Raw genomic sequence first — 14,420 nt, 5'->3', positions numbered from 1 at the left:
TTAGTTTGAGGGATAATGGCGATTTTAACTTTTTGTCATAACTTTTTTATTTTATCATTTCCTTTTCGTTACTTTTGGTTCTCTTTTCATTATTTAATGTTTTCTTTTCATTATTTTAATTTTTAAATAAAAAAAGCAACAGAAAAAGGGACCCCCCATGGCTCGAAATTATAACACTCTTAAATTTTACACATAAAAAAAACTAGAGAAAATAAAAAAATAAGCACAACTAAATCTTCATAAAATTGAACCCATATCCTTGAAGTCGGGTAAATAGTTAAGAATACTTGACTTTAACCAAACCATACACAATTAATAATTCAGCATAAATTCTCGATTTTTTCATGTTAGTCGGGTAAATAGTCGGGAATACTCGACTGCAATTAAAATAAGAAATTGTTTGAAAAATTCTCGACTTTTTCAAGTAAGTCAAGTAAAGAGGCAAGAATAGTCGACCTTAAATAGTCTAGAATACTCTACTTTTTCAAGTATGTTGCCTAACTTTCTATTGAGCTAGTTGTTGGGACAAGAAATCTTTTGGTGAAAATCATCACCTATAAACTCAGGACTATCACCAAGAATTAATAGCAAAATTATATGAAAGCGTACTTGAATCCATAACGCTGAATTACTCTCTAGGGTTGTATGGTTGGCCTTCCGAATCTATATGTTCTCCTAGATAATCCTTTAAGTTTCTCATTATTCTCTCTCCGATAATGGAATGGTAATAGAGAATAGAAATAATTCTTAAAATTTCTCCTTTAAGTTTCTCACTGCTCTCTCTACGAACCAGCCCACAAATCAAACAAAACTTTTTTTTTTTTAATGGGATAAACTTAACTTTAATTTTAGTGGGCTATTATAAACCAACCCTTAATTTTGATCAATCAAGCCCAATATTTGGGTCATTGTTTTGCATTTTTGTAGTAGTGAAATGATATTTATGCCTTATAGACCTTAAAAATAAAACAAAATTTAATGAAAATGCAGATTTTAATGAAAAAATAAAAAATAATTATTGCATAGATTTAAATGAAAATCGATATACAATAGCTATATTTGTGTAATTTTTAGGAATTTTGGGACTAATTAGGCAATTGATTCAAACCTTAGGAATTAAAGGAGAGTCTACCCTAAACTTTTTTATTGAAGCAATTTCGAAATTTCTAATAAAATTCTTAATGAGGACCAAACAATATTTTTTTTTTCTTTTGTTAAAAACCTACTTGTAGAAAATCTACTTGGAAAGACTATTGAAAAAGTTGTTATAAATACAAAGAGATGTTTTAAATTGGCTAACAATAAAAATTCTTATTCTACTCTAGAGTCGTGATTAATGAACATTTGAAGTTAATAAATTTTATAGTCTCTAGTTCTTAGTTCTTAGTCGAGTGATTTTCAAGAAGTTTTGTATGGTTGATCACCTGAGTTAAAATCTTGGGTAAGATAGGGTACTTAAAAATTAACTAATTTGAGTCTTACTCATCTCCTAATTTTTATAAATTTAAAAAAGGTTATATATGTTATTGCAAAATTAGAGGTTGCATTTCCATGCCAGGACATAAATAAAACTGTGAACCAGTAAAAGCCTAGGGTATAGGCTTAAGTTTGAAAATCCAAACAATCCAAAAATCCGTTTGGCGGTATATAATTTACATGAATTATTACTTTCCTAAGGAAAATAATTAATTTGCTGTATCTTTTCCACGTTTTCAGTATACCTTTTCAATTCCCAAATGTATATACACAAATGTTGTATGAACTGGAAGTATTAAATAATTAAGATGATTGCGCTCCATAGTATTAATTAGCAAGAAGAAGATAGAAAATTAAACAAGCCAGCATATTCTGGAAACTAAAGCGGATACTATATATTAAATTAAAATAATTGTTATACTGTCTTCAAGTTAATGACATAAAAGATTGAAAAGATTGGAATTTGAAAGAGTTATTTAATTTCGAACTATCTCCTCGTGATTATGATAATCAAACAGTATCATGAAAACTGTGTTTTATATTGAAATTTAATTTTTGTTAGTTTATTAGTGCATTCTCATTTTATTAAAATAAAGATGTGTTGAATATATCATTGAAGGCTGTAAGGTGTAGGCTTGGACATATTAGCTACGATGCCACAAAGCAGAGCATTGTCGGGCATGTTGTACTCATCTCTGAGAGACCGTTTATGCAGTCTAACACTGAGATAGAGCTGTTGGCCCAAGTAATTTCTCTCCCAGATATTTGATCTCAAGTTCCACATTCCGGCATTATCCATTGACACTAATATAGCTGCCCAGCAATTGGGGAACACCTGAATTGTATACCTGCTCACTGCGTCTATCAGATTGTAGCTCTTCCTTTTATCAGGATTCCAAGTTCCAGGCTCCATGCTGTATTTATATTGCACAATTAATTAATAAATTCCTTGAAGTCGCATATATAGATGATTTATCGATCTAACATTTTAATTTTTATCTTAAACAACAAAATTAATTAGAAACTTACCCGACAGCAAAGAATGCATAACCATCCAAGATCCAAGACTGCATTGTGTTCTGGCGGTTCTCCAAGACGATCTCCATGAAGGCTTTGTAGGTCGCATCCATGACATTCGGCTGTAATGTAACATTTTCTATCTCATCTGCGGGCTTGTCACTGATTACATTGTATTTGAAAACCTCCTCTGGAATTCCATAATACTCCGCAAACTTCAATGGGGTTTCTGAATTGACGTATGAAACTCCATTAACGGCGAAGCGGACCTTTCCATTCACCAGGTGGGCTGTGTTAGCGAGCCTGATTGTCCGATTAATAGGGATGCCTCCATAGTGGAATGAACCTTGAGGGTTTGGCCTGGCGGCACTGGCAGTCAAGTTCCAGCGGAATGAACGGAATTGATTCAAAGACCAATCCCAACCAACAGGAGCTTTGGGAAGATCGGGTGAAGCTAAGCCCTTACTATCAGAATAACGAACGATAGCTGTTGTTGTGATCACTGTCCTTGTAAATCGTGTAGAAGCTATCAAGTAATAGTCCTTCGGATCCTGATTTGCTGTCACAAGCACTGTAAAGCACTGCCCAACATGAACATCAAGAGATTCGTATTCATTTTGAACAACGTGGGAACCCTCCATTTCAACCAATTTCATCGTGTGACCCTGTATCCTAAAGTTGAGAGAGGTCTTGACTCCAACATTGCAGATCCTGTACTTGTAAACCTTGCCGGCTTTCATGGTGAAAAGCGGCTCATTATCACCCTTGCCATCACTGTCGTAATCAAGCCTGCCTGATTTCCCATTAATGAGAACGCCATCTGGCTTCCCAAGAAGTTTACCACTATCCAATTGCTTCCCCAGTTCAACATGACTCCTGGTGTACCAGTCACCAATAAGAAGAGTAAAGTCATCCTCAACAAAACGGTTGTAAGGAACGGGAACTACAGAACGGCTGTGAATACAGAGGCCACCAAAGCCACCAGCTGCCCTGTGAAATCCTGTTGATGGATGGTAGATGTAGCTACCAATTTGATCCTTGACCTGAAGATAGTAAGTGTAATTCTTTCCTGGAGGGATAGGGCAGTTAGTCCCAAGGACTCCATCTTGCCAAGAATTCTTTTTGTGTTGAATGCCAGGCCATGTAAGAAGGAAAGGCTCATCAAGTTTATTAAACACATTTATGACGAGATTATCATTTGTGGTGGAGTTAATATTTGGTCCAGGAAATTGGCCGTTAATAAGAATGCCTTGTTGGGGAATTCCCAATGGAGAGATGGTGCCATAGGTGACGTTCCAAGTGAAGAAGAAAGTAGGACTTCCAGCTTCAACTAGTCCTGATGTTGCTGCTGCCAAAAAGCAAATTAGCAGCATCATCAACCTAGTAGCAACCATCTCTCTCTCTCTCTCTTAATTATTTATGATCTGTTTATTTGCTTTTTGTTAATTCCTACAAAAAATGACTTTAACTTCTGGCCTTTTCCCTTAATTTCAAAACTTGTTATCTAATTAATGTCTATTCTTCCCTAGCAGAAGGGAAGAAGATTTTTTTGGCTTCTTTCACCGCCACCTCATTGAGTAACTAGCCTTCATCTCATCCTCTCTTTCCTTTAATTAGCTTAAAAATCTTTTGAACAACCGAAAATGTCTACTGGCATTGCGCCCTTCCTCTAATTTCTTTTGCTATCGATTTTACCGCGTAAACCAAATTCTACCTTTCATTTCCTCACTCCTCTTATTTCGGATGAAGCCACAAATACTTTAATGTAATTTTTTTTTATATAAATTGATGTGGTATGTGATTATTGATTAAATTAAAATATGTTTGGATTCACATTTTTTTTATTTTCTTTAATCATATGCCACATTAACTTGTATAATATTATTTGTACACATGTTTTTACTTTACAATTATTCTAGAAATAAATATCAAAATATAATAATATCTATGGCACTTTTAGTAGTTTGAGCGCAAACAAAAATAATTTGGTTGGTGCTCATCATACTTCTAAAAAATAAAACAATAATATGATTACAAGAAAAATGATATCTTATTACAAAATATTTAGTCACTAAAGATAATAAATTTGTCACCTTATATTTTTTACGACAAATCGTCACTTGTTAGTCGTAGAAAGACCGTCTTAAAAGATTTTAGCGACCAAAATTATTTTCGTCATTGAAAAAAATATTTTTTTATGACTAAACATTTCATCTCAAATTAAAGTTTTAAGAGTCATAAATAATAATAAAAAAGGACAAAATAATGCTTTGAAAACATATTCGTAACAATATTTCTAGTCATTGGATGTTACTTTTAGTGATGATAACTAATTGTTCCCAATTGTTAGAATCAATGGCTTTTTTCTTTGTCTCAGTTGTAATCACTATAGTCTTGTATTTTTTACTAAGATTGTAGGTGACTTACTTTTTTTTATCATTACAAAATCTCATTTGTTATATCAAATTAAATTTCATGACCAAAATGTTTATTTTGGCAATTATTTTGTCAATATTAATAACAACAATAAAAAAACTACAAGCACTGATGAGTAAGAATGTACAAATGAACAAATAATTATAAAATTAAATAAACAAAAGTAGATTAAAAATTTACAATATAATCAAATAAATTCAACTAACAAAATTAAAAATATCAAATGCCTAAAATAGTTTAAAGAGAAAATTGAAAAGGATTACTAATTGTCTTGGTTCTTGGTAATTATTGATGAATTTAAATGCCATTTCTAGTTGTCATGAAAGTTCATTTGAACTTGTCTTTCATTATCTTCTTCAAATGCTTCCAGACGTAGATTAAAGATATCGGCTTCAAAGTTACCCTACAATAAATATTTTGACAAGTATAACATTATATACAAAGAATTTTTTTCAAGTGAAAATTAAAATAATAAATAATCAATTTATAACCAAAAAGTATAACCTTACAAATACCATAATAGCAAATTATATATTATTTTTTTAGTCCATATGCTTCTCTGTTACTTATCTCTACTTGAAATTTCATTAGTATTTGTTGGCCATAATAATTGAAATTTGGTGCACGCAACAAACTAGATGATATAGAAATTATATAAAAAAAGAGGAAAGGCCATGAGGAAAGGCCAAAATCAGTGTGCTATAGCCTTTGTTCTTGGGGCCCAAGGGGAGGAGTTGGGTTTTTGTCCAAAGGGAGCACAATTTCTCTCCCTTGGGACATCCTTTGGGTCGGCAGGAGTGCTGCCAGGTGGTGCGCCATCGCCATCGAGAGGCCCTGATAGTTTGTGAATTTATTCCAAAATTAGGTAGAAAAAACTGATTTTTCTAGGAATTTTGGAAAAAATTCCACCAAAACCACCCTGGTGCTCCAAAAGGACTTCAGTCTTTTCCTGCGGCATCGTGTTGCTAGGTGCAAGGTGTGTCCAGAAGGCCGAGTCAAAGTTCCAAGGTGGCCCCAGGGAAGCACATAGGGAAAGGCCAAAGCAACCCGGTTTTTCTCCAAAAACAACCTGGTTTCTCTACCCTGGGACATCTCTTAGACCAGAAAGAGTTTGCCAAAAGGGTCCGCCATCGTCGTTGGGAGGCCCTGATAGTTTTTGGGAATTTATTCTGAAATTAGGCAGAAAAAACCATATTTTCTAGGAATTTGGGAAAAAATTCCGCCAAAACCACTTTGGGGCTCCAAAAGGACTCCTGTGTTTTCTGGTAGCATCGCGTCGCCTGTAGGAGGCGCATACAGAAGGCCTATTAAAGTTCCAAGGCAGCCACAGGTAGGCCTATGAGGAAAGGCCAAAACTGGTGCGGTATAGCCTTTGGCCTTGGGACTCGAGGGGAGGAGTTGGGTTTTTCTCTAAAACCAACCCAGTTTCTCTCCCTTGAGACAATCCCTTGAGCCACCGGGAGTGCTCCCAGGCAGTGCGCCACTGCTGTTGGGGGTAGGGGTGGGCATTGGTTCGGTTCGATTTCGGGATAAATTTTCAATTTCGGTTCGGGTCGGGTCCTAAATTTAAAATATCCATTCGGTTTTTAGAGAAAATAGAAACCAAACCGAATCGATGGTTTCAGTTTTTCAGTCTGAGTTTGGTTTCGGTTCGATTCAGGTTCAGTTCAGGTTCAGTTTTGATTTTTCGATAACGGTTCACTTAACGGATTGGATTAACAAATTTGTTTTGCGGTTCATATTAACTTGCACACAAGGTCTATTATAATCAATATATAATCAACAAAAAGAAATTACGAATTTGCATATGCCAAAAAAAAATTACAAAATTTTGGACTAAACTGAATAATTTTTAGAATCATCGTTATTGTTTTTAATATAAAAACTTTTGGCTCAAAACGTAAATAAAATAAAATAAGTTTTTGCACCATAATATAATTTATCAAAAAAATAGGGATCAAAATGTTATCTTTCCTTGTTGACTTTTGGTCAAGGGCCCTTTTGAAAAGTTTACAAAACATACTAGGCCATAACATAATTTCTATATGCAAATATTTTCTAAATATTGTGTCATACTAAAATTTTTTAAAAGGAGGGACTTGAATGATATTATCGATTTTGTTCGGGTTTTTTAAAATAACCCTAAATGGTTCAATTCAGTATTTCTATATTCGAATTTTTAAAATAAAAAAATCGAATTGGAATAAAAAAAAATCGAATTGAACCAAATTTTTATTCAGTTCCGGTTCGGTTTTGCCCACTCCTAGCTGGGAGGCCCTGATAGTTCTTTTGGAAATTTATTTCGAAATTTGGCAAAAAAAATCAGTTTTTCTTGGAATTTTAAAAAAATTCCGCCAAAACCACTCCGGGGCTCCAAAAGGACTCCCGCCTCTTTCGGTGGCATCGCATCACCAAGGAGAAGGCCCATGAAGAAGGCCGGGTCAAAATTTCAAGGCAGCTGTAGGGAGGCGCATGAGAAACAGGCAAAACCGGTGTGTTATAGCCTTTGGCCTTGGGGCTTGAGGGGAGGAGTAGGGTTTTTCTCCTAAAGCAACCTAGTTTCTCTCTCTTGAGACATCTTTTAGGCCGCCGGGAGTGCTCCCTGCGGTGCATCATCACCACTAGAGGCGTTTTTTGACAATAAAAATTAGGCAGAAAAAATCAATTTTTCTGGGAATTTTGGAAACAATTATGCTGAAACCACTCAAAGGATCCAAAAGGAATCCCGTCTTTTTCGGCGGCATCGCGTCGCCCATGGAAAGGCACCTGCAAAATGCCAGGTGAAAGTTCCAAGGCAGCCCTACGGAGGCCCATAAGGAAAGGCCGAAACCGGTGTGCTATAGGCTTTGGCCTTGGGGCTCGAGGGGAGGAGTTGGGTTTTTGTGCAAAGGGAACCTGGTTTCTCTCCCTTAGGACATCCTTTGGGTCGACGGGAGTGCTCTCAGGTGGTGCGCGATCTTCATTCGGAGGCCCTAATAGTTTTTTTAAAATTTATTTTAAAATTAGGCAAAACAACTAGTTTTTCTAGGAATTTTGGAAAAAATTTCTGCCAAAACCAGTATGTGGTTCCAAAAGAACTCCCGTCGTTTCGTGCGGCATCGTGTCGCTGGTTGGAAAGCGTGTGCTGAAGGCTGGGTGTGCTATAGCCATTGGCCTTGGGGCCCGAGGGGAGAAGTTGGGTTTTTCTACAAAAACAACTCGGTTTTGCTCCCTTGGGCTAGCGGGAGTGCTCCCAGGCGGTGCGCCACTGCCGCTGGGAGGCCCTGATAGTTGTTTGGGAATTTTCTTAGAATGTTAAAAAAAATCGGCCAAAACCACTCCAGGGCTCCAAAACGACTCTCGTTTTTTTTTGGTGGCATTGTGTCGTACGTGGAAAGGTGTGTGTAGAAAGTCGGGTCAAAGTTCCAAGGCAGCCCTAAGGGGGCCCATGAGGAAAGGCAGAACGAGTGTGCTATGCCTTTGGCCTTGGGGTTTGAGGGGAGGAATTGGGTTTCTCTACAATAGTAACACTTTTTTTCTTCCATAGGACATCCCTTGGGCCGGTAGGAGTGTTCCTAAGCAGTGCCCAACAGCCGCAGGGAGGCTATGCTAGTTTTTGGGAATTTATTCCAAAATTATGTAGAAAAAATCAAATTTTCTTGGAATTTTAGAAACAATTATGCCAAAACCACTCCAGGGCTCCGAGATGACTTATATTTCTTTATTGTGGCTTCGTATCACCCGTCTAAAGGCGCGAACAGAAGGCCGGGTCAAAGTTCCAAGGAAGTCCTACGGGGGCCCACGAGGAAAAACTAAAACGAGTGTGCTATGACCTTTGGACTAGGGGCTTGAGGAGAGGAGTTGGGTTTCTCTTCGAAAGGAACCCTTTTTTTCTCGCCTGGGACATCCCTTCACCTGGCGGGAGTTCTCGCAAGTAGTGCCTCCCCGTCGCAGTGAGGCTCTCATAGGTTTTTGGGAATTTAATCTAGAATTATGAGAAAAAAATTTGTTTTTCTTGGAACTTTAGAAAACATTCCGCCAAAACTACTCCAAGGCTCCGAAACCACTCTTATTTTTTTATGGCAGCCTCCCGTCTCTTGTCAGAAGGCATGGGCATATGGCTGGGTCAATGTTCCAAGGCAGCCTTAGAGTTGCCGATGAGGAATGACCAAAATGAGTGTGCTATTGCCTTTGGCCTTGGGGCATGAGGGGAGGATTTGGGTTTCTCTCCAAAAATAACCCTGTTACCTCCCGTGGGACATCCCTTAGGCCGGCGGGAGTGCTCTTAAGTAGTGCCTCACCGCTGTGGTGAGGCTCTGATAGTTTTTTGGGAATTTATTCTAGAATTATGTAGAAAAAATAAGTTTTTCTTGAAATTTTTTTTGAAAAATTCTACTTCGGGACTTTGAAACGAGTCTTTTTTTTTTTTTTTTCTGGCGCCCTTGTGTCACCTGTAGGAAGGTATGTGTAGAAGGCTAGGTTAAAGTTCCAAGGTAGCCCTGGGAGGCCCATGAAGAAAGGCCAAAACAAGTGTGCTTTAACCTTTGGCATTGGGGCCTGAGGGGAGGAGTTTGGTTTTTCTCCAAAAGTAACCTTTTTTTCTCCCCTAGCACATCCCTTGAGCCGGTGAAAGTGCTCCCAAGCAGTACTCCATTGTTGCCGGGAGGCTCTTATAGTTTTTTGGGAATTTATTCTAAAATTATGTAGAAAAAAATAAGTTTTTCTTGAAAATTTTTAGAAAAAATTCCACCAGAAAGATCTCCGAGGCTCTAAAACGAGTCCTGTTTTTCTCTGGTGGCCTCTCGTCACGTGTGGAAAGGTGTGTACAGAAGGTTGGGTCAAAGTTTAAAGGCAGCACTAGGGGTGCCAATGAGGAAAGAGCAAAATGAGTGTGCTATAACCTTTGGCATTGGGGCCTAAGGGGAAGAGTTGGGTTTCTCTCCAAAAGTAACTTGATTTATCTCCCCCAGGACATCCCTTGGGTCGGCAGGAGTGCTCCCCAGTAGTGCTCCCAAGCAATGCCTCATCGCTGCGGGGAGACTTTGATTTTTTTTGGGGAATTTATTCCAAAATTATACTGAAAAATCGATTTTCTTGGAATTTGAGAAAAATTCCACCAAAATGACTTCGGGGCTCTGAAATGACTGTTGTTTTTTCTGGCAGCCTCGCGTTGCCTGTAAGAGGGCGCGTACAGAAGGCTGGGTCAATGTCCTAAGTCAGCCCTAGGGTGGTCTTGAGGAAAGGCCAAAACGTGCGTCCTATAGTCTTTGATCTTGGGGCCAAAAGGGAGGAGTTGAGTTTCTCTCCAAAAGTAACATTTTTTTCTCCCCCAGGAAATCCCTTGGGCTGCGCGAGAGCGCTCTCGAGCAGTGAGGCTTTGATAATCTTTTAGGAATTTATTTCAAAATTTTACAGAAAAAATCAATTTTTTTTTTGGAATTTTAGAAACAAATTCAGCTAAAACGACTCCGAGGCTCCAAAATTACTACCGTTTTATCCGATGGCCTCACGTCACCCATAAAAAGGCACGTGCAGATGGCTGGGGCAAAATTATGTAGACAAAATTGAATTTTCTTATAATTTTTAGAAAATATTTCACAAAAAACCACAATGGGGCTTCGAAACGTGTCCTTTTTTTTTTTTCTTGCTGACTCACGTTGCTCGTGTGAAGGTGCTTGTAGAAGGCTAGGTCAAAGTTCTATGGCAGTCATAGGGGGGCCTATAAGAAATAACCAAAACGAGTGTGCTATAGCCATTGGCCTTGGGGCCTGAGGGGAGGAGTTGAATTTCTCTCTAAAAGTAACCTATTTTTCTCCCATGGGACATCCCTTTGGTTGGTGAGAGTGCTCGCAAGAAGTGCCCCACCGCTTCGGGGAGCCTTTGATAGTTTTTTGTTAATTTATTCCAAAATTTTGCAGAAAAAAATCAGATTTTCTTGGAATTTTTTAAAAAATTACGCCAAAATGACTCCGGTGCTCTGAAACGACTACTATGTTTTATGGTGGCCTTCTGACGCCCGTAAGAGGGCGCTTGCAGTGGGCCGGGTCAAAGTTCCAAGGTAGCCCTAAGGCGGCAACTGAGGAAAGGCCAAAACGAGTGTGTTATAGCCTTTGGCCTTGGGGCCTGAGGGGATGAGTTGGGCTTTTCTCCAAAAGTAACCTATTGTTTCTCCCCTTGGAAATCCCTTGGGTCGGCAAGAGTGCTCACAAGTAGTGCCCCACCGCCGCAGGAAGGGTCCGAAAGTTTTTTGGGAATTTAGTAAAAAATTATATAGAAAAAAGATTTTTCTTGGAATATTTTAAAAAAATTCAGCCAAAACAATTCTCTAAGGCTTCGAAATGACTCATGTTTTTATGGCAGCCTTGCGTCGCCCATAAAAAGGCCCCCCATAAAGCCTCGCCCCATTCGGAGTCCGGTGGATGAACTTCGCCCGCGGCCCCCACCAAGACTATAGCCCACCCGTCTCGGGGCCCCTGGGGCCTTTTGGCGCCCCAACCATCGGGGCACTATTTTTGGTCGCGGCTGTGCCTGCGACTCCCTGCGGGCACACTGAGGCCCCTCGCAAAGCCTCGCCCCATTCCGAGCCCGGCGGACGAACATCGCCCGTGCCACCCACCAAGGCTATGCCCACCCGTCTCGGGGCACAAGAGGCCATTGGCACCCTGACCTTCGGGGTAGTATTTTTAGGCGGGGCTAAGCCCATGACTGTTGTTTTTTCTGGCAGCCTCGCGTTGCCTGTAAGAGGGTGCGTACAGAAGGCTGGGTCAATGTCCTAAGTCAGCCCTAGGGTGGTCTTGAGGAAAGGCCAAAACGTGCGTCCTATAGTCTTTGATCTTGGGGCCTAAAGGGAGGAGTTGAGTTTCTCTCCAAAAGTAACATTTTTTTCTCCCCCAGGAAATCCCTTGGGCTGCGCGAGAGCGCTCTCGAGCAGTGAGGCTTTGATAATCTTTTAGGAATTTATTTCAAAATTTTACAGCAAAAATCAATTTTTTTTTGGAATTTTAGAAACAAATTCAGCTAAAACGACTCCGAGGCTCCAAAATTACTACCGTTTTATCCGATGGCCTCACGTCACCCATAAAAAGGCACGTGCAGATGGCTGGGGCAAAATTATGTAGACAAAATTGAATTTTCTTATAATTTTTAGAAAATATTTCACAAAAAACCACAATGGGGCTTCGAAACGTGTCCTTTTTTTTTTTTCTTGCTGACTCACGTTGCTCGTGTGAAGGTGCTTGTAGAAGGCTAGGTCAAAGTTCTATGGCAGTCATAGGGGGGCCTATAAGAAATAACCAAAACGAGTGTGCTATAGCCATTGGCCTTGGGGCCTGAGGGGAGGAGTTGAATTTCTCTCTAAAAGTAACCTATTTTTCTCCCATGGGACATCCCTTTGGTTGGTGAGAGTGCTCGCAAGAAGTGCCCCACCGCTTCGGGGAGCCTTTGATAGTTTTTTGTTAATTTATTCCAAAATTTTGCAGAAAAAAATCAGATTTTCTTGGAATTTTTTAAAAAATTACGCCAAAATGACTCCGGTGCTCTGAAACGACTACTATGTTTTATGGTGGCCTTCTGACGCCCGTAAGAGGGCGCTTGCAGTGGGCCGGGTCAAAGTTCCAAGGTAGCCCTAAGGCGGCAACTGAGGAAAGGCCAAAACGAGTGTGTTATAGCCTTTGGCCTTGGGGCCTGAGGGGATGAGTTGGGCTTTTCTCCAAAAGTAACCTATTGTTTCTCCCCTTGGAAATCCCTTGGGTCGGCAAGAGTGCTCACAAGTAGTGCCCCACCGCCGCAGGAAGGGTCCGAAAGTTTTTTGGGAATTTAGTAAAAAATTATATAGAAAAAAGATTTTTCTTGGAATATTTTAAAAAAATTCAGCCAAAACAATTCTCTAAGGCTTCGAAATGACTCATGTTTTTATGGCAGCCTTGCGTCGCCCATAAAAAGGCCCCCCATAAAGCCTCGCCCCATTCGGAGTCCGGTGGATGAACTTCGCCCGCGGCCCCCACCAAGACTATAGCCCACCCGTCTCGGGGCCCCTGGGGCCTTTTGGCGCCCCAACCATCGGGGCACTATTTTTGGTCGCGGCTGTGCCTGCGACTCCCTGCGGGCACACTGAGGCCCCTCGCAAAGCCTCGCCCCATTCCGAGCCCGGCGGACGAACATCGCCCGTGCCACCCACCAAGGCTATGCCCACCCGTCTCGGGGCACAAGAGGCCATTGGCACCCTGACCTTCGGGGTAGTATTTTTAGGCGGGGCTAAGCCCGTGACTCTTAGAAATGCACCCCGAGGTTCCTCGCAAATCCTCCCCCCATTCTGAGTTTGGTGGACAAACTTCACCCGCACCCCGTACCAAGGCTATATAGCCCACCCATCTCGGGGCCCATGGGGCCTTTTTACGCCCCGACCTTCGGGAACTAATTTTGGGTGGGGCTCAGCCCGTGACTCTTAGAAATGTACCCCGAGGCCCCTCGTGAAGCCTCGCCCCATTATGAGTTCGGCGGATGAACTTCGCCTGCGCCCCCCACGAAGGCTATAGTCCAAACGTCTCTAGACCCCTGGGGCCTATTGGCGCCCCGACCATCAGGGCACTATTTTTGGTCACGGCTGTGCCTGCAACTCCCTGCGGGCACACTGAGGCCTCTCGCAAAGCCTCACCCCATTCCGAGCCCGGCGGACGAACTTCGCCCGTGCCACCCACCAAGGCTATGCCCACCTGTCTTGGGGCACAAGAGGCCATTGGCGCCCCGACCTTCGGGGCAGTATTTTTGGGCGGGGCTAAGCCCGTGACTCTTAGAAATGCACCCCGAGGTCCCTCGGAAAGCCTTGCCCCATTCCGAGTTCGGCAGACAAACTTCGCCCGCGCCCCCTACCAAGGATATAGCCCACCCATCTCGGGGCCCCTGGGGCCTTTTGGTGCCCCGACCTTCGGGCACTAATTTTGGGTGGGGCTCAGCCTGCGACTCTTAGAAATGCACCCCGAGGCCCCTCGCAAAGCTTCGACCCTTTCCGAGTCCGGATGGCGAACTTCGCCCGCGACCCCCACAGAGGTTATAGCCTACCTGTCTCGGGCTCATGGGGACATTGGCACCCCGAATATTTTTGGTTGCGGCTTTGTCCACGACTCCCCGCGGGTACACCGTGGCTCCTCGTAAAGCCTCACCCCATTCCAAGTCCGGCGGATGAACTTCGCCTGCGCCCCCCCACCAAGGCTATGCCCACCCATCTCGGGGCCCCTGGGGCCTTTTGGCGCCCCGACCTTTGGGCACTAATTTTGGACGGGGTTCTGCCCACGACTATTGGAAATGCACCCTGAGGCCCCTCTCAAAGCCTCGCCCCATTCCGAGTCCAGCGGACGAACTTCCCCCGCGCCACCCACCAAGTCTATGACCAACCGTCTTGGGGCTTCGGGGGCCTTTTGGCACCCCGACCTTCCGGGCATTATTTTTGGGCGGTGCTGTGCCCTGGACTTTTAGAATTGTTCCCCGCAGGCACACCGAGGCCCCTCGCAAATCCT

General features: G+C 41.7%; 1 protein-coding gene across 1 annotated transcript; it reads right to left on the bottom strand.

Annotated features, from left to right (window-relative positions):
- Positions 1 to 2,051: 2,051 nt before the first annotated feature.
- LOC18052914 (L-ascorbate oxidase homolog) lies at positions 2,052 to 3,909 on the bottom strand. The gene is made up of 2 exons (XM_006445477.2): positions 2,506 to 3,909; positions 2,052 to 2,390 (listed from the first exon to the last, which is right to left on the bottom strand). The coding sequence occupies exons 1-2, from the start codon at positions 3,885 to 3,887 to the stop codon at positions 2,087 to 2,089; spliced, it is 1,686 nt and encodes a 561-aa protein (XP_006445540.1). The 5' UTR covers positions 3,888 to 3,909; the 3' UTR covers positions 2,052 to 2,086.
- Between the last annotated feature and the right edge of the window lie 10,511 nt (positions 3,910 to 14,420).

Source organism: Citrus clementina, unplaced genomic scaffold, assembly GCF_000493195.1.
Source record: "Citrus clementina cultivar Clemenules unplaced genomic scaffold, Citrus_clementina_v1.0 scaffold_2, whole genome shotgun sequence".
Taxonomy (NCBI): domain Eukaryota; kingdom Viridiplantae; phylum Streptophyta; class Magnoliopsida; order Sapindales; family Rutaceae; genus Citrus; species Citrus x clementina.
Note: the sequence above shows the minus strand (reverse complement) of the source record. Positions and strands in the feature narration are given on the sequence as shown.